This window comes from Rhinolophus hipposideros (genome assembly GCF_964194185.1).
Source record: "Rhinolophus hipposideros genome assembly, chromosome: 10".
Taxonomy (NCBI): Eukaryota; Metazoa; Chordata; class Mammalia; order Chiroptera; family Rhinolophidae; genus Rhinolophus; species Rhinolophus hipposideros.
The window spans coordinates 57,930,004-57,957,649 of NC_138056.1; the positions used below are offsets into that span (position 1 = coordinate 57,930,004).

The following is a 27,646-nucleotide window of genomic DNA, read 5'->3' on the forward strand; positions in this document are numbered from 1 at the left end:
AGTGTAGGTCTTTTCTCCTCCCAAAGTAAGTTTAAGGAGAAAACTGCATTCTAATTCCTTTCCAGTGTTTTATATGTATATGTAGTCCATATGTTTGTAACTGCTGTTTTCTGCCATTTTTAGTTAATATTATTTCATAGTGGGTTATGAAATTGGGATGTATTTAAAAAGTATTAAGTGTTTAATTTTCCCTTCTTTTCTTTCCCTGCTTTCCTATTAACCAAGTAAAATGAGAAACAGACACATTCAGATGGGCTGGAATGTGAATAGAAGATAAGCTTTTTATGTTTACTTAAAACGGAAAGGTGACATGAGTTTCAGAAACACTTAACGTCGACTATACATTCCATTTTTGTATGTTTTAAATGGTAGGATAGTATTACCTTTTGTTGATAAATTATGGTTTGATTACCTGTTTTTTGTCGGACATTTTGACTTTTCCCCCTAAAATGTGTGAACCTACTTTATATTTCCAGTTGTTTGTTGCTAGTATCTAGAAGTACAATTGATATTTTAAAGACTTTTTTTTTTAGAGCAGTTTTAGGTTTACAAGAAAATTGACAGGAGGGTACATAGATACCCTATATACCCCTGCCCACACACATGCATAGCCTTCTGTTATCAGCATCACCTGCCACAATGGTAACAATTGTTTTACTCGTGATGAACCTATATTGACACATCATAATCCCCCAAAGTCCACAGTTTGCCTTAGGGGTCACTCTTGCTGTTATACATTCTATGGGTTTGGACAAATGTATAATGACATATTTCAGAGTATTTTCACTGCCCTAAAAATCCTCTGTGCTCTGCCTATTTACCTCCTCCCCACCCACTGATTTTTTGTTTTGTTTCTACAGTTTTGCCTTTTCCAGAATGTTATATAGTTGGTATCATACAGTATGAAACTTTTTTAGATTTGATTCTTTCTCTTAGTAATACGAGGTCAGACAATTAAGTTCGTGAACTTGTTGCAGCGATGTTGCCAACCTTTTTTGATATCAGAGGGATTATTCATTATGAATTTGTATCAACTGGGCAAACAGTTACCCAAGTTTACTATTTGGAAGTGCTGAAAAGATTGCATGAAAAAGTTAGGTGACCTGAACTTTTCGCCAACAATTCATGGTTCTTGCATCACGACAATGCACCAGCTCACATGGCACTGTCTGTGAGGGAGTTTTTAGCCAGTAAACAAATAACTGTATTGGAACACCCTCCCTACTCACCTGATCTGGCCCCCAATGACTTCTTTCTTTACCCGAAGATAAAGGAAATACTGAAAAGAAGACATTTTGATGATCTTCAGGACATCAAGGGTAACACGACAGCTCTGATGGCCATTCCAGAAAGAGTTCCAAAATTGCTTTGAAGAGTGGACTAGGCGCTGGCATTGGTGCATAGCTTCCCAAAGGGAGTACTTCAAAGGTGACCGTAGCAATATTCAACAATGAGGTATGTAGCACTTTTTCTAGGATGAGTTCGCGAACTTAATTGTCAGACTTCATATGTTTTAAGGTTCTTCCATGTCTTTTCATGGCTTGATAGCTCATTTCTTTTTAGTGCGCACAATATTCCATTGCCTGGATGTACCACATTTTATCCATTCACCTACGAAGGACATCTTGGTTGCTTTGTTTTTGGCAGTTAGGAATAAAGCTGCTGTAAACATCCATGCGTAGGTTTTGGTGTGCACAGAAGTTTTCAACTTGGGTAAAAACCATGGAGTGCAATTTCTGAATCATATGGTAAGAGTGTTTAGTTTTGTAAGAAACTGCCAAACTGTCTTCCAAAGTGGCTATACCATTTTGCATTTCCACCAGCAATGTGTGAGAGTTCCCGTTGCTCCACATACTTACCAACATTTGGTGTTGTCACACAGTTGATTTTTTTATGTTGACTTTGTATCCAAAGGATGAAGGAAAGGTTGACATATAGAATATCTTGCTAACCTCCCTTATTAGTTCTACTAGCTTCCTAGGATTTTCTGTATAGATGGTCATGATATCTGTGGAAAAGACTTCTTTCCTTCCAATTTTTATACCTTTTATTTCTTTTTATTATTTTATTGCATTCCCTGGTTTTGGCCTTCTTTTGGTTTGAGTATTTTTTTAATCTATATTTTTTTAAATCTACCTTTGCATTAGTTTTTTAGTGGTTTCTTTGAGGATTATGATACATTATTAACTTTTCACAATGTACCTTGAGTTAATATTAACAAACATCTTTGTTTGACAACTATGAATCTGGATTTGGTCATTTTTATTGGGCCTCATCTTCAGTTTTCCTGGCTGTCTCAATCCACTTAGTGAAATTCTGAATATAATGACAAAAACCTTAGGGTGAAAATCACATGTTGGATTAAAGATACTTACAGTGTTTCCCCGAAAATAAGACCAGATCTTATATTAAGTTTTGCTCCAAAAGACGGATTAGGGCTTATGTTCAGGGGATGTCATCCTGAAAAATCATGCTAGGGCTTATTTTCCAGGTAGGCCTTATTTTGGGGGACTATTCTCATATCTATTTTCATCATCTTCGTACCAAAATTCAGCATTGCAACTCTTAATAGCATATGAGAAAGTCAGATATGGATAATAGGAAGCCAAAAGGACTATTATAAATACTCTGTATATTTTCTTCTAAGTTCAGAATTTTCACATTCTTCACAGCAGGTTGTACTCAGAATTTTCTCAATGGATTGCATTTTTTATTTTTTAAAACTTTTATTTATTTTAAGTGTGTTTTTCCAGGACCCATCAGCTCCAAGTCAAGTACTAGTTGTTTCAAGGTAGTTGTGGAGGGTGCAGCTCATACCAGCCCATGTGGGGATTGATTGGCAACCCTGGTGCTACAAGCATCGTGCTCTAACTAACTGAGCTAACTGGCCGCCCCACATTTTTAATTTTCTTAATGAAGTTTTTTGGGAGATAGGTTGGTTTTTTGAGGTCTGTCCATCTCATTAACATAAAAGGTATCTGTAATTATAATTAGAAATCCATTTTCCACATACACTTAAGTATTTCTAATTCTATGATATTAGTGTTGTCAGATTTTGCAGTGCTTTTTGAAATTTTTCCTTAAAATGTCTTACCTGACTTCTGAAAGTGGTATATAGCTTTAGGAGTGTCATTAAACTGTAAAATGTATAAGAAAACTTAACATTCATATAGTAGGTCAGCTGAATGCTGGTGTCTACTTATAATGACTTAAACGTCTATAATAAAACTTGTAACTATGAATTATAAGGTGCCATGTAATGTTAACTTTAAGAAGTTTTTTTGGTTCATAATATGTAACGAACATAAGTACAATATGTTTTAAATTATGGTTTAAATTTTTTATTCTGAATTTGGAAGGTGGAAGCAGTTTCTCTTGACCAAAAATATGTAACTGAAAGAATTTATATTACAATATTTATGCATGTTTATATGCATTTTTCAAAGGTAAATATTTGTAGAGTTCATATACTATTTGAAAAATCTGTTTAAATCACATCTACATACTCTTTCATACACAGAAAGTTCAACTTAAAACCTTCCTTTTCTCTGTAGGTTAACTATTTCTAAAGTGTTTCAAGAGACAATGAGGAAATGGCTCAATGCCTCAGTCAGGGAGAATTCCAGTGACATCTGCAGTGGAGAATTATGTGGAGATGGGAAACAGAAGAGGCCAAGATTGGAAGAGCAGGTGGGGGAGTAGGACATTAGGTCAGATATACTAAAAACACTTATGTGGAACTTAACAAATATTTTTTATTGTGTCTTTAGTACTTTAACATATGATTGTACTTGATAGAAGAATAAGAAAGACTTGATCAAATCACCTGTCGTCTCAAAAAGAGGGATTATATATTTATGTAAATAATATAGAGTAATGAATGTGGTAGAGCTTTGTAGTACAATTAGCTAGTATTTTATGTTTCAGGCCTTCAGGGCAAATTAGGCACCTTATGCTTTTTGTTTTTTTTTTTTTTTACCGAGGCCCTACTGTGACGTTGTGTTAGTTTGCAATGAAATTCTAACTAAATTCTGATATTTAAAAGAATGTTTTTGTATTAGAGATTTAAAACAACTTTTTTTGAAATAATTTTATAAATAGAGAAAAATTATAAGACTAGTATAAAAATTTTCTTATGTTCTCCCACATTCATAAATTTTACTACATGTTATTTATCATTCTCTGGAGATCAAAGTGTGCGTGTGTGTGTGTGTGTGTGTGTGTGCGCTCCTGAAACTTTTGAGAATAAGTTGTAGACGTGCCCCTTTACTCCTAAATACATCAGCATATATTTCCTAGAACAAGGGTGTTCTCTTATATAATCACAGTATAAATAATCATATTCAAATTTTTTTCTTACAGTTTTTTTTTGGGGGGACCCTGTTTGAAACTAGCTCACGCACTATATAGCAGACTATAAGCACTATGAGGCCAGCCTTAGTACTATTACTCCCCTTACAACCACCAAGACTGATGTTCAGAACCGATGGGAAAGGGAATCAGAGGGTTCATATTCAGCAAATTTAACATTAATACAATACTCTTGTCTAATATACAGCCTGCATTAAAGTTTTGCTAGTTTTCCCAATAAAGCCTTTTGTAAACAGTCACGTGTTTCCACCCTCACCCCTCCATCTAGGATCCAGTCAGGATGGAGCATTGCATTTAACTGTCACACTTCTTTAATATTTAGTCTGGTACAGTTGCTCAGCCTTTCTTTGTTTTTCAAGTCAGTGACAAAAATACCCGTGAAAAAAGGCTTAGCACCAAAGAGGAATTTTTAAGGAATGTTAAAATTAGAATTTGTTAGAAATCATCATTTGGATTTCTTCTTTATAATTCTGCTCATCTATTTTTGGGGTTGCTGCCGTTTTTAATGTCCTTGCTTTGGTTTTCTCTATCTATACATGAATTGTCTCCTCTCACTTCATCTAGCTCAGTTGCCAAGAAGATACTTTTACACTTATTCTGGTTTTCATTTTAAAATTGGGTTAAGCTTGTCAAGAGGATTTGGAAGGACAAAAGAAGCTCAAGATGCTAATGTTAATCTTTTCACATGAAGTGGAGCTAATGACCGAGAATGGGAACCTTTTACTTCCTGATATTTCTTGAATTGCTTTCTTGAATGGCTTATTGTGAAGTAAATTAAAATCAGTGAAGAGTTTGTGCCATAGAATTTGGTATGAACAGGTAGGATAATGAACTGTAATGAGCATCAGCTTTGGAGCTTGATAGATCTGTTTTGAATCCCGATGATACTCATTACAAGCTGGGTAGTCTTGACCAAGTTATTTAGAGGAGAATTCAGGTAAAATGGAGATGACAATATCTGTAGTGCAAGTGTTTTTGTGAGCGTTAGAGATAATGAATGCAAAATGCCTAATAGTGCCTGGTACATAGTTGGTACTGAAGAAATAGTTATGTTTTTATAAAATCACAGAAAGATAGCTCTAGAAGGGATCTTAAAAATCACCCAGATAATGAAACCTATTCACAAAGGTTAAGTGACTGTTACTGCCCCATTAGAGTATAAACTCCTTAAGGATACGGACTGTTTGTATCTTTTACTTTATGTTCTTTACAGTGTGTAGAAGCACAGTGATGGACTTTATATACTTGGAAAATAAATTGCTTGTTTAAATACATTTCAGACATCTAAATTCTAGACATAATGTCAAATAAGTCATCATTTTTATCTCTTAGATATTTATCCTCTTAGAATATGAAAAATGTAATTTAGTCTTGTCAGGCTATCAATAGAAGTGAAGCAAAGAAAGTTTAGAAATATATATATGTAATTACTAAATATTTATATTCAATACTAGGAAGATTTTTAAACAGGCATAATTAAGCTGTTTCTATATAGCTTTTTAGCATACATCATATTCAAATGGCACTTTATTGTGAATGACTTATTTTTGGCATAAGTATTTTTTCTTTAGTTCTTTTTGCTGCTATGCACACCTGTAATGTCTTGCCCAGTGGACTTATCTTTAGTTTTTCAGTTTCTTTTTGGGATACTTAAAACTCTTAGAGAGATTGATACTTCAGTACTTTTATTCTTTTGTGGAGATCTTCCAAACAACAGTTACTTGTGTGTTTTTTAAACTCATTTTATCTTGCAAGTACCATATGGGTGCTCTGGACGAGTCTATAAATCTTAGATGCGTTTGGAGGTATTAGTGACTTGACTTTACCTACATCATGCTGTTTCATCCAAAGAATTATTTCATCATTACTCATCAATTATTCTCAACTATGCAAAAAAAATGAAATAAAAAAGAATGATGGAATTACTTTTTTGTAAAGGGTAAGATATAAAGATAGTAAATATTTTAGGCTTTGTGGCCCACATATAGTCACTGTTGCATTTTTTTTTTTTTTAAACAACCCTTTAAAAATGTGAAAACCATTCTTGCCTTCCAGATCTTACAAAAATAGATTGTGGGACAGATTTATCTTATGCACCTTATTTTGCCATTTCATTATCCCAGTTTCCATATTGCATTGTTGAAAGGATTATGTCATTCAAGAAGTATAAAGGGAGACTGGAGACACCATCTTCATTATCTCCTTTTCACTTTTATTGAACAGAATTGGAAATTCATAATTTTTCATATTTTGTTCATAATGGCAAAGAGAAGAAAACTGACAAAGGAACAAGTTTCACAGTTATCACATGAATCAGAAAATGAATACAAAGAGAGAAATAGCAGCATTCCAGGTTCTGATGATGGCGAAGTTGATCATATAAGCAAAATCTCAGACTGAATTTTCAGATGATCTCTTAGGTGAATTTTCTCAAACTGAAAAAATTGATAATTGAATAGTATGTTTCTTCCTCCTTTCACAATTCAGCAAGGAAGAAGTAATAACACAATATTTTGTGACAAAATCTTGGACATGAGAAAGGATGTATGCTGGTATTCTTTTATCTCTTATATGTGTGCTCCAAAATTGGATACAGTTTATAAGTGGACATTGCTGAAAGTGGGTGTTTATACAAAGGTAATTAGAAGGTAATAGGTGTAGAAATGAAAGAAATTAATTGGATTGATTATTCTAAATAATGTTTATAAATCTAAAAATGATAAATTACAGATCAAAGAGATAGATGGCCATCCTTTTTTCAACAAATTATGAGCCCTTAGAAGTTTCACAATTTCAAGGTTTCAAGTATTGGCCTTTTGATAATGCGATTTCCAGAAAAATAACCAGAAGTAATGATAAGCTAGAACCTATTAGAGATGTGTTTAAAATCAGTAGTCAGATTTTATAAGACGGGTATCTTCCCCATTTATCCACGACAGTTGATGAACGTTGTAGTCAGAGAACTTGCTCATTTTGCCTATCTATAACTTAAATTCTTGGGGAATGTGGAATGAATATATGGGTTTGCTATATGTCAATACTTAATAAAAATTCTAATAAAGTTGTTTTTCACTGTCTCTTCTGAACTTTTAAAAATTTACTTAAAATGTATATATATGTACATATATATATACATATATATATACATATAGATATACACACACATATATATATATTTGATTAGTTTCAGGTGTGCAAAGCAACATAATAGTTAAACATTTAAACCCCTCATAAAGTGGTAACCCACCCCCCAAGTTAGTACTCTTCTACCATCTTATATAGCTGTTACAATACCATCAATTATCTTCCCTATGTTTTACTCCACATCCTGTAACTATATATACCTGTATATTTAGTTATAGTTGACATTCAATATTATTCTACTTCAGCTTCAGGTGTACAGTGCAGTGGTCAGGCATCTACACAGTCTATGACGTGATCCCCCTGATAAGCCCAGTGCCCATCTGGCACCCCACATAATCTTTACAACATTGTTGATTATATTCCCCACACTGTATTAACTACCAATTTGTATTTCTTAATACCTTCGCCTTTTTCGCCCTGCCCCTAACCCCATTCCCATCTATCACCCTGATAGATCTAGTACCTATCTGGCACCATACGTAGTTATTACAATATTATTGAGTATATTCCTTATGCTAATTGGTTGTGTAACAACCAATTTGTACTTCTTAATCCCTTCCCCTTTCATCCATCCTTAACCCCCCTCCCATCTTAGAGAAGTCCCTCTAGATTCCTTGTAGTACTGGTTTGGTGGTGATGACTCCTTCAGCTTTTTCTTGTCTGGGAAGCTGCTATCTGTCCTTCAATTCTAAATGACAACCTTGCTGGGTAGAGCAATCTTGGTTGTATGTCATTGCTTTTCATCACTTGGAATATTTCCTGCCACTCCCTTCTTGCCTGCAAAGTTTCTGTTGAGAAATCAGCTGACAGTCTTATGGGGGCTCCCTTGCAGGTAACTAACTGCTTTTCCCTTTTTTAAAGATTCTCTCTTTGTCTTTGACCCTTGGCATTTTAATTATGATGAATCTTAGTGTTGGCCTCTTTGGATTTATCTTGTTTAGGACACTCTCTGCTCTCTGGACTTGTATGTCTGTTTCCTTCAACAGGATAGGGAAGCTTTCTGTCATTGTTTCTTCAAAAAGTTTTTCAATCTCTTGTTCTCTCTTTTTTTGTACTCCTGTAATGCAAATGTTGCTACGGTTGAGATTGTCCTGGAGGCCCCTTAATCCTTAATTTTTTGGATTCTTTTTTTTTTGCTGTTCTGGTCGGGAGTTTTCTGCTACCTTCTACATTGCTGGTTAGATTCTCTCCTTCATCTAATCTACTGTTGATTCCCTGTAATATAGTCTTCATTTCTGTTATTGTATCCTTTATTTCTGACTGGTTCTTTTTCATGGTTTCCATCTCCATTTTTATGCTTCCTATCTCTCTGTTGAAGTTCTCCCTGAAATCATTGAACATTCTTATAACCAGTGTTTGGAACTCTGTCTGATAGATTGCTTATCTCTGTTTTGCTTAGTTCTTTTTCTGGAGCTTTGTTCTGTTCTTTTATTCGGGACAGGTTTCTTTGTCTTCCCATTTTGGCTGCCTCCCTGTGATTGTTTCTATGTATTAGGTAGGGCTGTGATGTCTTCTGGTCTTAGTAGAGCGGCCTTATGTAATAGTAGGTGTGCTGTGGGGTTCAGTGGCACAGTCTTTCTGGTCACCTGAGCCATGCATTCCAGGTGTGCCCCTTGTGTGGGTTGTGTGTGCCTTCCTTTTGTAGTTGAGCCTTGGTTGATAATTGCACATCAGTGTGAGGGACTGACCCTTGGGCTCACTTGTTGTGAGGACTGGCCTTGACTACAGTGGAAGAGTTGTGCAAGGGTTGACCCTACGGAGCAGGATCTGCCCAATCCGCCCCTTGGGTGTGTCGTTCTAGGAGGCAGTTGGGTAATGCTCCAGTTTGTTCTGAAGCTGGCTACTGGGGGCTCCAGCCCCAGCACCACTTTGGAGGGGATCCACTGTAGGTCAAGTTCAGCCACAGCCTTTGCCCCACCCGGGGCCACCTGGCAGGAGCCATAAAGAAATCCACAGATAGCTGCAGCCGTGCTGTGCTTGGAAGTGCCTTGAAAGGCCAAACCACAAACCAAGGCCGGCTGCCACTAGTGCCATCTTAGCGCTGTTCAGCTAGAGATACAGGACAAGCTCAAGCCAGATGCTGCTTGTCTTGGTTCCGCAAACCTTTGAGAGACCCTAGGAAAATCTGTAGCTTGAGCTAAGGTGGGCAGTTTGCACAGAAAAGCCACTGGAAGTGGTTTCTGTGTGCCCAAAAGTTGGCTGGGGCCGGGTCTCAAATCACCAGGCTGTGGGAATGAATGGCAGACTCAGAAATGGCAGTCACCTGCATTTGCATGCAGGGAAAGGGGAGGGCTCAGCAAAGAAACAATGGCCTCCACCAGCTCCCCTGTCCAGGAGAAAACCGCCTCTCCAGCCCTCATCCCAAGCTGGACAACTCAGTTCCCCACCATATGTCCCTGCTGCCTTTCCAGCTGCTGCTCCAGCCTTGGAGCTCATAGTGAGTGATTCCACCGATGGGCAGTAAGTCCGTGCACGCGATCCCTTTCAGAGGAGTGCCTGGGAGTGCAGCCACCCTCAGTCTCAGTCACAGTCTCCGCTGGTTTTCACAACCAGAAATTATGGGGACTTCTTTCCCTGATACTGGAACCCTGGGCTGGGGTGCAGCTGGCACCTCTCGCTCCTGTGGGGGTTTTGGGGGGACCCCCAGAGACGAAATATCCCTCCAGATCTTTAATGGTCACACACGGGTGTGGGACTAGCTCGTTCCGCAGCTCTGCCCTTCCAGTTTGGAGGTGGCTTCTTCTGCATGTCCTTAGTTGAAAGGCTTCAGTTCAGCTTGATTTTAGGTGATTCTCAGTGATGGTTGTTTTCTAGATTAGTTGTAATTTGGATGTGGTTGTGAAAGAAGGTAAGCACAGTGTTTATCTACTGCGCCATCCTGGTTGTCTCAATCAAAATGTGTCTATTTTATACACATAAAATTATAGTTGGCATTCATTAATGTCCAGTCTCTGGTGTACAATGCCATGACCAGGCATCCACAGCATCCCTGATGTAAAAATAAAATAGAATAAAATAAAACTATAAAAAAATAAAAAATAAAAATAAAACTGCTCTACAAAAAAAAAAAAAAAAAATGTGTCTATTTTAAAGAGTCCTTTAGATCCAGATAGTAAATGATGATGACTGCTTTTCCTTGTGTACTGACAAGTTTCCTGTAGGATTTCTTTCTGATTTGAGCCTTGTGTTAGGCTTTGACCTTACCTTGAGGATGAACACTTTGAGAAATAGCTTTGAAAAATTTGCTGTTGAGGGTGGCCGATTGGTTCAGTTGGTTAGAGCGTGAGGTCTGAGCAATGGGGTTGCTGGTTCTATCCCCACATGGGCCAGTGAGCTGCGCCCTCCACAACTAGACTGAAGACAACAATTTGAGCTGAGCTGCTGCTGAGCTGCCGAGGGGAGGCCAGATGGCTCAGTTGGTTAGAAGCGCATGCTCTCAACAAGGTTGCCAGTTTGACTCCTGCATGGGGTGGTAGGCTGCGGTCCCCCACAACTAAGATTGAACACTGCACCTTGAGCTGAGCTGCTGCGGGGCGGCTGGAGGGCTCAGTTGGTTAGAGCACAAGCTCTTAACAACAAGCTTGCCGGTTCGATTCCCACATGGGACGGTGGGCTGCGCCCCCTGCAACTAAGATTGAAAACGGCGACTGGACTTGGAGCAGAGCTGCGCCCTCCACAACCAGATTGAAGGACAACAACTTGGTTTGGAGCTGATGGGTCCTGGAAAAAACACACTGTTCCTAATAAAGTCCTGGGAATACACACTGTTCCCCTTCCCCAATAAAAAATCTTAAAAAAAAAAATTGCCGTTGCTTTTACTGTTGGAATGTTATTGAGGACTTTAATGTATTTTTCAAAAAGATCAGGTCACATGTTTTACTTTCTCAGCTGTTTTCCCCCCAGACAATGAGACTCAATATAACTAATCATAGTTGTCTTTTTGTTTTGTTTTGTTTTTCACTTCGGCTCTCATAAATTCAGTTCCAAAATTAAACACTAACTGTAAATTTGTATAATCCAGAGTTTCTTCCCAGTATTTTATTTTATGGTTTGCAAATAAGAACCTTTGTACTTGGAGGGTATCAGTTACTGTGTCCAGCCCATTTTGAGCATAAGAGTTACTAAAAGAATGATATAATTTCACAATAGCTCTCAGACAACATAGATTAAAGACTGCTGAAGACTTTTGAATCTCTTTTTCTTCCTCTTAAAATGAAGAAGTCAGAATATTTCCTTAGTTCCTTCTCTTACAATGCATCTTAGTGAGTTTTACTTAGGGGCCTTACTCATTTGCCGAGAGTATGTGTGATGCAGTATGAAGGTTAGAGATGACAAGACTGTCTGCTTGGGCAGATAGTTACAACTAAAGCAGTAGAAGGTTGTATTGAACCTCTTTCCTTGATTGAGATCATTGGAGACTTATGCAAATAGTAGTGCATATTCTGAACTTAGCAAATTCTAAGTTTAAAACAATAAAAATGGTGAAGAAAGGAACTACAAAAGTCTATCCCTCCATAAAAGCAACAACAACAATAATGAAATAGACCAAAACTGTCGGAATTAACTTTTCCAGGACTCTGGAAACTAACCCAAAGCTTGTAGCAACCAGGGGAACATTTAGTAAAGGAAAACCACTGAATCTTGAGCTTAGAACAGTAAGGTTTGTTGTATTTTGACTTAACCCTGCTCCCATCCCCTGTTCTTCAGCCTAGTGGTAGCCTTGAAAATAACAGCTCATGGTATAGAGGAAGCAGAATGGACCTCATTCACAATCAATTGTACTGAATTTGTTTTGATCTGTCTGGTGGCTCCCTGAAAGACTGATTCAAAAGACTTGCCTTTTTCTCTCCTAACTTGAAACTCTTCCAGGGCTAAAGTTATACCCTGGGAGTGTTTGTCAAAAATATTTATAGGCTGTTGGTCATTGCTGCCTGAGGCAGTGACAACAGCTGGGGCAAAAAGTAGACTAACCAAAAGCTTGGGAGGAAAGGCTGGGAATAAAGTACTTTGGGGAATAATGGCTTTCAAAATTTCGGATCTGGGAATCTAACCTGACCTCCTTCACGGCTGTGCACGTGCTTGGGAAGGTGCTGTATTCTCAACCTCTAGCTGACCTTGAGGTTCTGCATAAGCAGGAACTGAAAGCTAAGGCAGAGTTGTAAACTGCCTGCTTGTGTATTGAAAGCATGTGCCAATACACAACCCGTCTGCAAAGACTGGGAGAAGTTTTTGGTTCTAAACTTTTAAGGAAATCTCTCCAATCATTAGCTGACCACTAAGCTAATAGAACAGAGACTTCACTGATCACATGACAAAAAATACAGACTTTACAGTATTAGTTCAGAAAAGCCGTTAAACAAGACAATAACTACAGCAAACAGTAACAATAAACCCTGAGAAGGGGAAAACATGATTGCAAAACTTGCTACGTTGTAATATTTGACATCCAGCTTTCCACAAAAAGTTAATGAAGTATGCAGGAAACAAAGTAAGGCCATTTCACAGAAGAAATGAACAGAAACTGTCCTTAAGAAGCACAGGCATTGGACTTAATAGTTAAGGACTCTAAGTAAACTGTCTCAAATATCCTTAAGAGATAAAGGAAACCAGGAGAATGATGTATCATCAAATAGAGAGTATAAGAAGTTATAAAAGGAACTAAGTAAATTAGCTGAAAAATAAGTTACAAATGAAAAATTCACTAGATTTGAGTAGGCAGAAAGAATCAGTAAACTTGAAGATAGGTCAATTGAAACAACTAGTTTGAAGAGCAGAAAGAACAAAGAATTAAAAATGAACAGAGCTTTAGAGATTTACGAGACACAATCACGTGTACCAACATATGTATAATAGGAATCTCAGAAGGAGAGGAGACAGAGGAGTGGAAAGAATATTGAAGAAATAATGCCCCCAAACTTGCTAAATTTTATGAAAAACATTATCTACACACTTAAGAAACTCAATGTACTCCAAGAAAGATAAACTCCACACCAAGACATATAATCAAACTGCCAATGACAAAGAGCATCTTAAAAGCAAGAGAAGCAACTCATTATATACAAAAATCCTTAAGATTACAACTCATTTCTCATCAGAAACAGTGGAGTCCAGAAGGCAGTGGGATGACATTGAAAGTACTTGAAAGTAAAAAGCTGTCAATCAAAAATTCTCTTATCAAAGCATCAGAAATGAAGGTGGAATGAAAACATTCCCAGATAAATGCAAACAGAATCATTGCTAGAAAACCCGTCCTACAAGAAATGCTAAAGGGAATCCTTCATGCTGAAATCAGAGGACATGAGACAATAAATTGAATTTACATGAAGGAAAAAACACAGGTAAAGGTAACTACATAGGTAATTATAAAAGTCAGTGCACATTTTGTTTATACCTAACTTTTTTATTTCCCTATCTTATATAAAAGACAACTGCATAAAACAAAATCTGTGTCTTTGTTTATGGGCATACTGTGTGTAAAGATGTAATTTGTGACAATAACAATATAAAGGAGAGGAGTTATATAGGAGCAAAGTTTTTGTATACTATTGAAATTGGTGTTAATCCAAATTAGGTTGTTATAAATTAAGATATTAATTGTAATCTCCATTTCAACCACTAAGAAAAGAACAAAAAATATATACTAAAAGAAATGATGAGGAATTAAAATGGTATACCAGTATATTTTTAACATAAAATTAAACTTTCCAATTAAAAGGCAGAGATTTGCAGAATGGATAAACGTTATCTAACTTGATTCAAAGATACAACTTGATTGAAGGTAAAGGCTAAAAAAGATATATGCAAATGGAAACCAAAAGAAAGCTGGAGTGGCTGTATTAAAATAAAACTAAATAGACTTAAGAAAAAAATTGTTAGAGAGGTACAAGAAGGACATTATATAATGATAAAAAGAGTCAATCCATAGAAAAGATATAAAAATTACAAACTTGTATGTACCTAATAACAGCCTCAAAGTACAGAAAGCAGAAACTTGACAGAATTGAAGAGAGAAATAGTTCAGCAATAATAGTTGGAAATTTCAATGACCTATTTTCAATAATGGATAGAACAACTAGATACGACATCATCAAGGAAATTGAAGATGTGAGCAACACTATAAGTCATCTAGACCTAACAGATTTATATAGAACATTCTACCTAACAACAGCAGACTACACATTTCTTCTCAACTGCACATGGAACATTTCTTTGGATAGACTGTATATTAAGCCACAAAACAAGACTCAATATACAGAGGGTACCAAAAAAAATGTATACACATTTTAAGAAAGGAAAAAACTGTATTAAAATTGTGATAGTCAATATATACTGATAACAGAAGATGAATACAAGTCATGTGTATTCATTTCTTTGTCATCCCTGGTGTTTTAAAAGATTGAAATCATCCAAAGAATGTTCTTCGATTATACTGATAGAAACTGGAAGTAATAGAAGTAAATCTGGAAAACTCACAAATATGTAAAAATTAAATAAAACAAATAATTTAAAAATACTGAAAATATCCAAACCAGTCATGTTTAGTGAGGGGTGTATGCGTATATTTTAAATATAGAAAAAATACATTTATAAGTTTTTATTCATATGTTTGAAAATTTAAGAGTTTTGTTACTTGCAATGAGTGTTCTAGTTATTAAGAACGTGTGTTGTCCCAGATTTTTGTTCTTTAGTATTTGTTTAAATATTTTATAGTTATGTAAAAACAGCAGATAATCAAAAAATCTATTTATTGTATGATTCTTTTCCTCTCATCAAGCTAAATTTTCTGATGATGTCTTATGTGGAAAATTGGCCTGTATTTCCCATGTATAAGTTAGTTGGCACTTACAGGATCAGTTGTACACTTGATATATTCTAAAGGGGAAAATATAAAATATATGATATAAAAGGGAAACGTTATTAAATATCTTTCATGAATAAGTGCAGATTTCTTTATTGCCTATTTGATAACAGATCATCACGTATTTAGTGGGGTGATCCGTGACATTTAGTAAAATATGCCATGTTTGTCAGTCATAATGGCAATTTTAGAGGTGTTTCTTTAGTGGAATAATCAGAAGATGTTAAAACTAAATCTAAAAATCTTTAAAAACATCCTTCCCTCAGAGTTAGCATTGAGAATCTTTAATTAATGCTTATTCATTTATTTTTCTCTCATAAGTTTTAGAAAGGTAACAGCTGTTTATCTGGTGGGAAAATTTTCAGTTTTCTTATTCTTTGTTAATATAAAAAAAAAACGTAGCTTTTTACATTTATCTGAAAAGAGACAATCTTTCATGTAGCAGAACCTTTTAGATCATGTAGATCATAGGTTCTTCACATATGAGACATTTGTATGGATACAGGTTGAACTTGAAATATGTGGCACATGTTAATTTCTTTCAGGAGAAGGAAGCCAACACCCTTTTGGAGCCATGAATATTGTACGAACTCCATCTGTTGCTCAGATTGGAATTTCCGTGGAATTATTGGACAGCCTGGCTCAGCAGACTCCTGTAGGTAATGCTGCTGTATCCTCAGTCGATTCATTCACCCAGGTAATGCAATGTACATTTTGTCATTTTCTAAAATAATTTAAAAATCTTATTCTATATGTTAGAAATTAGCCTGGTAGAGAACATGTGAAAATGAAGATAAACATATATGACATAAATTATTGGCTTCCATGGATATTTTCAGTTTGTCTGTTTTCTCTGTTGGTATTTTCAAATTTGTAAATGCTGTTATGGAACTTAGGCTTTTATAATGATAAAAACTTTTCCTTTTTTCCTGCCAAAATTAGTATGCTAGACTATGAGTACATAGTTGTGAACCTGAATAGCAAGATCTTTGTCTTCATGGACTTTTTAAGGTTTTTTAAGGTTTGACTTTTAACCTCTGTTTGGCACAGGCCTGAGGGGAGGGTGGGCTAGGCAGAGGTATAGCTAGTACAAAGGCCCTGAGGTAGAAATCTGTTATGTTTGAAGAATAACGTGAAAGTCCTTGAGGCTGGAGTAATGTGAGCAAGAGTGAGAAATGGGAGATGAGGCTGGAGATTATGGGGGAGATGGCTGAGGATAAATCATATGGGACCTCATTGCCTTTTATAAGGACTTGGGCTTATATTCTGTTTGAAAGAGAAAACGAGAGCTTTGAGCAAAAGAGTAACATGATCTAACTTACGTTTTTAAAGGATCAATTTTACATCTTTGGAGAGAAACTGTAGTGGGGCAAAGATGGAAGGAGGAAGATCAGTTAGGAGTCTCTTGTGAAAATTTGTATGAAAGATGATAATGGTTTGAACCAGTGGGTATGGGGAGGTGGAAAGCAGTTGACTTCTGGAGATAATTGAAGATGGAACCAGTAGTGTTTCATAGCATGGATCACAGTGAGGTCTGAGATAGAGAGACATCAGCAGTTGCTCCAGAGGTGTTGGCCTGAGGACTGGAACATAGGAATATTGTGAAAAGAACAAGTATGTGCTGGGAGTAGAGTCAGGAGTTGGGTTTTGGTCATTGTGTTAGTGATGTCTGTTAGATATCCAACTGGATATGACAAGTCCAGAGTTTAAAGACAGGTCTGACATAGAGATCAATATTTGGGAGTCATCAGTATAGAGATGGTACTTAAAGTTGTAGAGGGGATGTGATCACTAGAAAAGTAACTGTAAATAGGAAAGTTGGCCAGTCACTGCAGGGCCATTTCACAGTTGAGAAGCTTAGGAAATGAGGAGAAATGAAAGAAAAGGAGCAAGCAGCCTGAAGTAGGAGGCCCCAAAAAGTGCTTTGAAAGCCAAGTGAAGAGTGGTTTTCAAGAAGGAAGAAGTGATCATCAATAGTATCACTGCTGATGGGTCAAGGAAGATGGCGGCTAAGAGTTAACCATTGGATTCAGCAGGTAGAAGTCGTTCAAGACTGGCAAGAGTTCAGAGAGGTGGAAGGGGAGTTTGCAGTGAGTTTGAGTGAATTGGGGAGGAGGGAATGGAAACAGTGAATATAGATGACTCTTGATGAGTGTTGTCATAAAGGACAGCAGATAAATGGTTTGATTACTTGAGGGCTGTGGGAAAAAGAAATTTTTCCGTTTTTTTTTTTTAATTAAATTTATTGGGGTGACAATTGTTAGTAAATTTACATAGATTTCAGGTGTACAATTCTGTATTACATCGTCTATAAATCCCATTGTGTGCTCACCACCCAGAGTCAGTTCTCCTTCCATCACCATATATTTGATTTTCTCCCGTTTTTAATGAGAGGCATTTCACTATGTTTGACTGACAGGAATAAAGCATTAGAGAAGAAAATGGTGGTGCAGAAGAGCAGAGAGAATGGCACAAGTGGTGGGTGTCCTTGCTTAGGAAATGGGAGCACATTTGGAGGTGCTGACTTTAGATAGGATAATGGACAGCGTTTATAGTAATGGATGGAGGCACAGATTCAGGAGGTTGGTAAGGGATTAGAACTTGTGTAGGTTCTCCCTTGATTCTTTCTCTTTGCTCAGTTGAAAGAGGAAGGAAGGTCATCAGCTAAGATTGAGGGGAGAGGAAATATTGGAAATATAAATTTAAAAGATTATTAAATAAAGTTCTCTAGGAGACGAGGAGGGTGAATGTACAAGGGAAACCACATGGGTATGCCGGGCAACGCACTTTGGAGGGTGTGGCCATGAATTTGAAAGTAGACTTGTCATGACATGATCTCTTGAGAATGTACTGAATTAAGAATGTCAGAGTCTGGGTTTTAACATTTTTTTCAATAATTAAAAAAAATAACTGTGCTGAAAAAAGAAAGCAGTGAAATATTTTTTATAGTATCCCATATAGACTGTATCAGAAAAATGTCTGGAAAATGCATACCAAAGTGATTTTATCCCTGGAGAGGGGCAAGAAGACCTTTTACTCTATATATTTGTAAATTATAGTAGTCCTTGTCTGGGGTTTTGGTTCCCTGTGGTCAATGGCGGTCTGAAAATATTAAATGGAAAATTCCAGAAATAAGCAATTCATAAGTTTGTGGGTTTTTAAAAAAATTTTTATTGGGGAATAATTGGGGAACAGTATGTTTTTCCAGGACCCATCAGCTCCAAGTCAAGTCGTTTTTGTTTTCAATCTAGTTGTGGAGGGTGCAGCTCACCTTCCCAGGTGGGAATTGAACCGGTGAATTGGGTGTTATGAGCACTGTGCGCTAACCAACTGAGCCAACTTGGCCGCCCAATTCATAAGTTTTAAATCACATGCTGTTCTGAGCAGTGTGATGCAGTCCCTCAGCATCCCGGTGTGTCCCGCCTGGGATGGGATGGGAATCCTCCCTTTGCCCAGCATAGCCACGCTGAATGTAGCTGTCTTGCTTGTCAGATTCACTTGTCTTGGCATCACAGTGTTCATGTCATGGCCCCAAAGTGCAAGAATAGTGATGCTGGCGATTTGGATGTGTCAAAGAGAAGCCGTAAGTAAGTGCTCACTGTAAGTGAAAGGTGGAAGTTCTCAATAAGGAAAGGAAAAAAAATCATATGCTGAGGTTGCTAATATCTATGGTAAAAGTGAATTTTGTGTCAAATTGCCTAATTTATAAATTAAACTTTATTATAGGTATGTATGTATAGGAAAAAACAGTGTATATACAGGGTTCGGTACTGTCTGCAATTTCCAGCATCCACTAGGGGTCTTGGAACTTTTTAATAAACATATGTATTTTTTATTAAACATATTGTTTTGAAATTTTTTAAGTATATTGTAAAGTACATTCCACAAATATTTATTGTGTACCTATTGTGTGCCAGGTGTTTTCTAAGCGTAAATATATAAAAAAATAGGAAAAATAAAATAATACCTGTCTTCATAGAGCTCTCTTTTATAGTGATTTATATATGAAGACTTCCCTGTAGCTTCCACCTAGATTTATATTTTGTCTCATTTATGATTATAGTTACTCTCATTTAATTTTAGATTTTATTGGTAGAGCATGTACATGGTTTAAAAAGTCAAATAGTTGTACATTTAAAACAACTATCCTCTGTTTTACTTTTTATATTCTGCTTATTCTCAGAAGCATCCCCTTCTAACTTTCCCCTTATTTTTTTAACTTATTTCTTCCTGTATTTTCTTCCATGTGTCAGAAAAACTTCATCTGTTCTTTATTGATTTGTCTGTTGTAGGTGTTTTCCATTGACTTACCAAAATGTAACATGATTTAGCTCTCTGCTCCTCAATGAACACAGACATCTTTTCTCCCCACCTTTCCAATATAGATTTTTGTTAAATTAATATTCAAAGTTTTCAGTATTATGATTAGGTAAATATTTTTCAGAGCTGAGCTGTGTGTAGTGCTATGATTACATTTCTTGTGTAACTTCATTTTTCCTGGTTAATAAATACTTCATTTTTCCCCTTTGCATGGATTTCTGTTTCCATTTCTAATTTATGCCCAGATTCTGCCAAGTGTAAATTCCCATTCAATATATTTATATAAATATAGCCATTTAAAATTTGCCTTGGAAACATATTTTTTGGAATGCTCCTTTTTTTTTTTTTTTTTGTCTTACTGTGTACTGATTATTCGACTATTGCCTAGCTGTCATCAGGATATTATTTTCTTTCACCGTCACTGTACAAGTTTCTTTTATTTCTTTTCTGTTTTGAATCCCTTGTTCTTTGGTCCTCTACTTTCCCTTCTTGTTGATTTACTCTTTTGTATGTTTTTAAAATGAATATAAATGGTATCATACTGCACAAACTTCTATAACTTAACTGTTGTTCACTCAACATTATTTGAAAGATTTATCTGTGTTGATACATGGCATAGATCTGGTTTGTTTTACTTATTGTATAGTATGTCACTGTATGAATGAGCCACAATTGGTTTTATTCATTTCCATATTGATAGATGTTTATGCAGTCTCACTAATATGTATCAGATCTTAAATTTTTCTCCAGCTGACGGGTGAAATGATAACTATTGTTTTGGTTTGTAGTTTTAAATTACTAATGAGGTTGAACATCTTTTCACATTTTGGTTTGCTTTTGTATTTTCTGTTACAGGAATTGACTGTTTATAAATTTTCCCCAATTTTATATTGTGTTATTTATTGTACTTTTTAATTTTACCTTTTTTTGGGAAGAGGCCTTTATGTGTTCTGGATGATAATCCTTTGTTATATATGTTTCAGATTTCTTCTCCTAGCATGTTGCTTGTCTGTAATATAGTTTATAATATCTAATGCACATTGACATGTTTTTATGTAGAGAGGGTTATCAGTTGTTCCCTTTATGATTTGTGAGTTTTTTTGTATTTGAAAAATCCTTTCCTTCCCTGATAAGTAAAGATGTTAGATTCTCTTATAGTTTTTAATTAAAGCTTTAATGTTTTACTTTTTGAATTATATTTGTGTGTGGTATGAGATGGTATCTAAATTCATTTTTCCCCTATGGAAAACTAGTTGTCCTAGCCCCATTAATTGAATAGTTTAGTCCTTTTCTTTTTTTTACTCTGAGTAATAGCATCTTTGTTATAGATATATCATCACATAGGCTTAGGTTTGTTTCTGGGCTCTCTTATTCCAACTAGTTTATTTGCCTGTTCCTTTGCCAGTAAAAGTCTTAATATCTGGTAGGCCAAGCCCCTTTTCTTAGTCATCAAAATAGGCTCAGGTATTCTTCATAATTTTTGTATCAGTTTGTCGAATTCCATGAAAAACCTTGTTGACATTGAGTTGGAATTAACATTGAATTTATAGGTTTAATTTGGGGAGAATTGCTGCCATTATCACATTGTCTTCCCATCTGTGAGCATGTTTTATCTTTCCCCCTGGACATGGTATATAGGTCCTTTCATTTGTTTTCTGTCTCTCAAGAGAGTCTTAGAGTTTCTATTTTCCACAAGTCTTATTATCAGCTTGTCTTAGCTTTTCTCCTAAGTATTTTACAGGTTTTGTTTCTATTCTGAATTAGATCTTTTTAAAGTTCATTTAAAAATTTTTGTTGCTAGTGTGGAGGGTTGTTGCTGCTGATTTTTATACCCCTCCTCCCCCCCGATACTGATCTTTTAGTGATCTTACTGTACTCTGGTATTAGTACAAGTACCTTAATGGTAGATTCTATTGGATTAAATTACTTTGATATTATTAAACAAACAAAAACCCTAATAAGACATTTCCTTTCATATACAATAGAGACAGCAGGAGTCTTATTGACAGTTTTATGTTTTTGAGAAAGTGGTATTGGGAAGATTATTATCGAGTGAATAGAAGGTAGTATTATCCTTAATAGTTTGTTTACTTTTGGGCTTAGTGCTTAAACATTTAGTTCTCAAGAAACATGCATCAGTTTACTTCTAACTTTTACCATGGAGTCATGAAGGATGCTAGTGGATCTGCCCATTTGAGGATCAATGAGAAGAAACAGGCCAGGAAATAGAGGAAATGGAATAGTGTTAACCTTTCTCTTCTTTACAATTGATGGCAAATAGCTAGTTGTTCCTTTATTATGTTTAAGTTTTATCTTTCTGGCAAGAAATACACTTCTTAGACATGGTTATTTGTTTTATATGAAGAAATAGGTTAATTTGAGGAGGGTGGTACTTGAGGAGATGGGCGTAGCTGATATAGAGATGGAGATAAAAGAAGATACTTTTGAAGGAAAAACCTTTTTGTTTTTTTTTCTCCAAAATGAATATGTTAGGAGCTTAAAATATTTGATACAGAAGTTCTTTGAGATATCAAGAAGAAAGTACTAAAGACAGATTGTTACGATTTTTGTGTATAATGTCATTTAACTTTCAACATTACAGTATAGAACTCAGTCCTTAAAACCGAGTTAATGTGGGAACATTTTAAATTTAAAATATTAAGGTCTAAATGGAGTATTTAGTATAATCCACTAATCTATTCATTATTAACTTTTCAGTTCACACAAAAGATGTTGGACAATTTCTACAATTTTGCTTCATCATTTGCTATCTCTCAGGCCCAGATGACACCAAGTCCATCTGAAATGTTCATTCCAGCAAATGTGGTTCTGAAATGGTATGGGGCACTTTTTATTGCTAATATTAAGGTTTTTATAGTAACCATATATTTTTTGCCTGTGAATGTATTTCTTCTTTGACATTTAAACATATTCTTTAATTGTGGACATCAGCATATATTAATATTTGCATGTCATTAAAAAGTATGTACTGTAGAGTTTAGTTTAGAAATGGTTCTTACCCTAAATATTCTTAGATAGTAGTCATTTTGAATTAATAAAAACAGGAAAATACAATTGCCTGTATTTTAGGGACCACAATTAAAGAGTGTACATTTTTTTATATTTTGAATTTATAAGTGTTACATACGAGGCTTGAAATAACAATCAAAATTTATTTTTTGAAAGTTTAGGGAGTCTTGATCTAAAGTAAATATGTAGTAAGGCATTAGGGTGGTTTATATAGCATCCTATACATGAATGATTAATACATATATTTTCCTAGCTTTCCCATGTTTCTGTTTTCTAGGTATTTCTTTTCACTTTGACTATCCAGTGGTGGGGAATGCATAGAGTATGTTGAGAAGTTTGTTGTACAATTTAGTTATATGACCTTGAGCTAATTACTCTTATCTACTCATTTATGAAATGAGGGAGGAGTTAACATTTGACTTTTTTCTTAGGTTCCCTTCTAGCTCTCTTATTTGAAGAAGAGAAAAATTAATAAAATTTATTATGATTTGTGTTGTTTGATACAAGCCAGTTATACTTGTTATCTTCTTATAAATTAATACTTAAATTTTAGGATTAACTTTTTAGCTTTTTAATCTTAGCTTTTTAGAAATGACATGTAAAATTGTTTGCTTTTGTAAGTCATTTGACAAATTATGAAAAATTCTATTTTAATTTTCTTCTAAATGTGTTTTTCTTTTGTAGGTATGAAAACTTTCAAAGACGACTAGCACAGAACCCTCTCTTTTGGAAAACATAATTTGAATAAAATAATTTTTAATGGATTCTGAAATTTGTCATGTTTTAAAGATAAAATTTCATTTAAAAGCATGAAATCAAAAGCATTATGAAACCTAAGTTTAAAAACTGCTTAGTGACTGTGAAGCTTAATTAAAATCTTTATAAAAAATTAAAAACATTGAAAAATGAAAATATGTTCCTCTTTAATGACTTTTTTCCCTTAAGCTGAAAATATTATTCAGAGGCAAAACATTTTGTTTTGGCTATGATTCATTTTGTACTTAAAAATAAAGCATATTCACAGCCATAGTGTGCCAAATGCCATTGCATTTATAATCTGTCATGTATTTTTATACTAGTTTGCTAGAGTAGTTAACTTAAAATCAGTTATATCAAATGGGGAATTTTTGAAAAACACGCAATACACATTTTTACATATGAAGAAATTATTTTCGGCTAGTATTGCTTAAGATTGTAAGTCTTTTTCAATTAGAACAGGTTGGCTGTCAGTTTTGTATCTGCAAATTCATGCAGATACATGAATACTTTGTATTTTTTTAACAAAATTGCCATGATTAGTACTGATGAGGTTTTTTTTTTTTTTTATAAGATTTTACTGGGGAAGGGGAACAGGACTTTATTGGGGAACAGTGTGTGCTTCCAGGCCTTTTTTTCCAGGTCAAGTTGTTGTCCTTTCAGTCTTAGTTGTGGAGGGTGCCGTTCAGCTTCAAGTTATTGTCCTTTCAGTTTTAGTTGTGGAGGGCACAGCTCAGCTCCAGGTCTAGCCTGTGCTCCAACCAACTGAGTCATCCGGGAGGCAGCTCAAGGTGCTGTATTCAATCTTAGTTGCAGGGGACAGAGCCCACCATCCCTTGCGGGACTCGAGGCGTTGAACTGGCAACCTTGTGGTTGAGAGCCCACTGGCCCATGTGTGAATCGAGCCGGCAGCCTTTGGAGTTAGGAGCATGGAGCTCTAACCAACCACCTGAGCCACCAGGCCGGCCACTGATGAGGTTTTTTTTTTTGTTTAATACTGGTAATGTTGTTAGGCATTTTTGTATAGAATACATAGAATTCATTATCTTGCATATGAAAATAAAGCTGTTGTGTCTCATTCAAAAGGGAACTCTGACTCATTTATACTGGTGACTCCCATTGACCTAAACTCACCAGGATCTCATGTATAATCAATCAAAGCTAGGTTTTATTAGCTTGCTGCACCAAATGAGTATATGAGGTCTGACATTTAAGTTCTCGAACTTGGTGCAACAATATTGCTAACCTTTTTTGATATCAGAGGGATTATTCATTATGAATTTGTACTAATTGGACAAACAGCCAAGTTTACTATTTGGAAGTACTAAAAAGGCTGCATGGAAAAGTTAGACGACCTGAACTTTTCGCCAATCATTCATGGCTCTTGCATCACGACAATGCACCAGCTCACACGGCACTGTCTGTGAGGGAGTTTTTAGCCAGTAAACAAATAACTGTATTGGAACACCCTCCCTACTCATCTAATCTGACCCTCAATGACTTCTTTCTTTACCGGAAGATCAAGGAAATAACAAGGAAATACCAAAAGGAAGACATTTTGATGACATTCAGGACATCAAGGGTAATATGACAGCTCTGATGGCCATTCTAGAAAAAGAGTTCCAAAATTGCTTTGAAGTGTACACTGGGCGCTGGCGTTGGTGCATAGGTTCCCAAGGGAAGTGCTTTGAAGGTGACCGTAGTGATATTCAGCAATGAGGTATGTAGCACTTTCTAGGATGAGTTCGCGAACTTAATTATCAGGCCTCGTATACACCAGAAGAACTGCGGGTGTCCTCAAAGGAAGGGCCTGGAGTTAATTTTGGATTGTCTTTAAAAACTAGAGTTACTGGTATAGTCAGTGTCTTTAGAATACATGAACTATGCAGATTTATTGTTAGATCAGTTTGTGGTCTTCAAACATGCATCTGAGCTGATGTAAAGAGTTTGAGCTTAGGTAACTTTTTGCGTTGTCAAAGGTTGGCAGACTGATGGTATTTTGCAAATTGTACATTTTTTGCAAATTGTAATTTCTCTTTCAATTCTCAGTTCTCTTCTGGTCTTCCGTTAGCCTAAGTCAAAGGGTAGGCCATTACCTTCTGGAGTTGTAATCAATCCAGATTGGTATTGCTGTTTACTGGGCGATGATTGTATACCAAGTATTCAGTGGCATTCATTAGTATCAGGTCTTTGTGTTAATAATGGTTGATCATTGTTGAATCATGTGGCTTGACAGTGGCTGCTCAATAGCATTTAAGACTCTGTACAGAAAGCATCAGTCAGCTGTAGTAACAGAAGCAAAATGATCGTTCTTGTACTAGAATGCAAAGCCAGGCTCCTAGGTTACCAAGTCAAGCTACGAAACCATGTCTCAAAGTCCAGCTGGATCTAATCTACAGTCAGGGAGCCTTTTCCTTTAGCCTAGTCAAAAACTGTTCCATTTGTCCAGTGGTCTCTATAGAGCTACAACAGAAGTGTTAACTAAATATAAACTGCCCCCTGGCCTGCCAAGAGGAAATAAAAGAGTGTGATTGTCCATGACAGCCCTGGGTAGTGAATTGAAACTGGTTTGTTGGGCTTCCACAGTAGTGGGTGAGTAAACACTAGAACCACCTTTTCTAATTGTATTGTTGCGGTTGGAGTAGGTAGTCTTACATAGTATGATTAAATGAGTCAGTTATCTCTTCTGAACGCTCTCCTGAGTAGCCAAGGCCTGTTTCATTTTGGAAGTCTCTGGTTATCCTTAAGGAAATACACTACAAAAAAGAAAAAAAAAAAACACAGGAGAGAAAATACTTGAAAGCTTCTTAATAATTATTTCATACACCCAAGATAGGTTTGGATTTATGAGGTGGTTGAAAGCCTCGTGTTGACATAAATAATCCCTGGTGAGTACACATAATTTTAGGAATATAAATATATTTTGTCACAACAGGAATGAGTTAATAATTGTTTCCTTGAGGTGGGCACATTCTCAGTGGAGTTTAGTTCCTGCATGGAAGTCTGGAAAATCTTTGGAGAATATGACTAGTGCAGGGAGAATATCTTCAGCATTTGTTCCCTCCTGGTGAGCTTGGTTCTGGGACTGTGCTGTAATGATTATAGCGGACACATTTTGTTGACTTAGAGTGAAGTTCCAGGTTTAAAAGAATGAAGATAGACAAATGACATGAGGAGAATTCGAACAACAGAAGGGAACTTTGGGAGGAAATTGACCCCAGGAGTTTAAAGGATCAACTATTACTTTTTTTTTTTTTTTTACGGTGGAATTGGACAGATTCAGAGAGTAGCTATGGTCTGAGAAAACTGCCGAAAAGTCTTGCATTTCTTAAAATGGCCAGAAAGACCATAGAGGATTAAGGATAAAATGATAAAAAATGTGGGAGCATGTTAAAAAACCATTAGGCAATCTCTAGGATGTGCCAAACCATAATAAGCAAAAGAAGCAAAAGGAATAAAAGGTATTAGAAAATTAATCTTGCTTTTCTCCTTGGGCAAAAGTTTTCCACTTTCTGTTATCTGCTTGACTTGAGGGTCTTCATCAGTGAGTACAGTAGACTGTACAAAAGGAAATGTACAGTCCTTTGCTCCAAAGACATTGGCTTCTGGAGGATTCCTAAGAATTGTTTGTTTAAAGACTCCTGAAGGAATGGTTGTCCAGCTGTCTGGAGAAGATATTTGTTGTTTAGTTTGGAAAATGAATCCAGGAGTCAACGTGTTGGAGTTTTACTGCCAGGCCAGTTATAGTATCTGATAAGCTAATTTTTCATTGAGGGCAGTTTTTCTCTGATGTCTCTTCCAAAAGACCAAATGTGCTGAGGATTGAGGATGTTACAGACGATGATGCTTTTGTAGAATGGAGGAGAGTAGAATCCACTATTGAGGTACAGCACAATTTATACAATTACTGTAAATTTATCATGATTATTATGAGGCTACAAACAAACATTATGGACAATGACAGTTCTCTAGGCCTGTGGTTTACTCCATACAATATATCTTTTTGTAGACAGTTACTGTATAAATCTTTACATAAACATGAGTGTGTTTCTTTTTACCTGAAATTTACAGTCCTTTGCTATGGTCAGAATGTATGTGTCCCCACAAAATTCATACAGTGAAATCCTAATGCCCAATGTGATGGTATTAGGAGGTGGGGTTTGGGAG

The 27,646-nt window shown here is 35.9% G+C and overlaps 1 protein-coding gene across 2 annotated transcripts in view; it reads left to right on the top strand.

The window, feature by feature from the left end:
* Positions 1–26,239, top strand: part of HIKESHI (heat shock protein nuclear import factor hikeshi) — a 39,718-nt gene extending 13,479 nt beyond the window's left edge. For both annotated transcript variants that reach the window (XM_081064962.1, XM_081064961.1), the window contains exons 3-5: positions 15,919–16,070; positions 22,412–22,530; positions 23,408–26,239. In XM_081064962.1, the coding sequence (XP_080921088.1) occupies positions 15,919–16,070; positions 22,412–22,530; positions 23,408–23,462 (326 nt within the window). In that variant the 3' untranslated portion in view covers positions 23,463–26,239. The remainder of the gene's footprint in view (positions 1–15,918; positions 16,071–22,411; positions 22,531–23,407) is intronic.
* Positions 26,240–27,646: the final 1,407 nt, after the last annotated feature.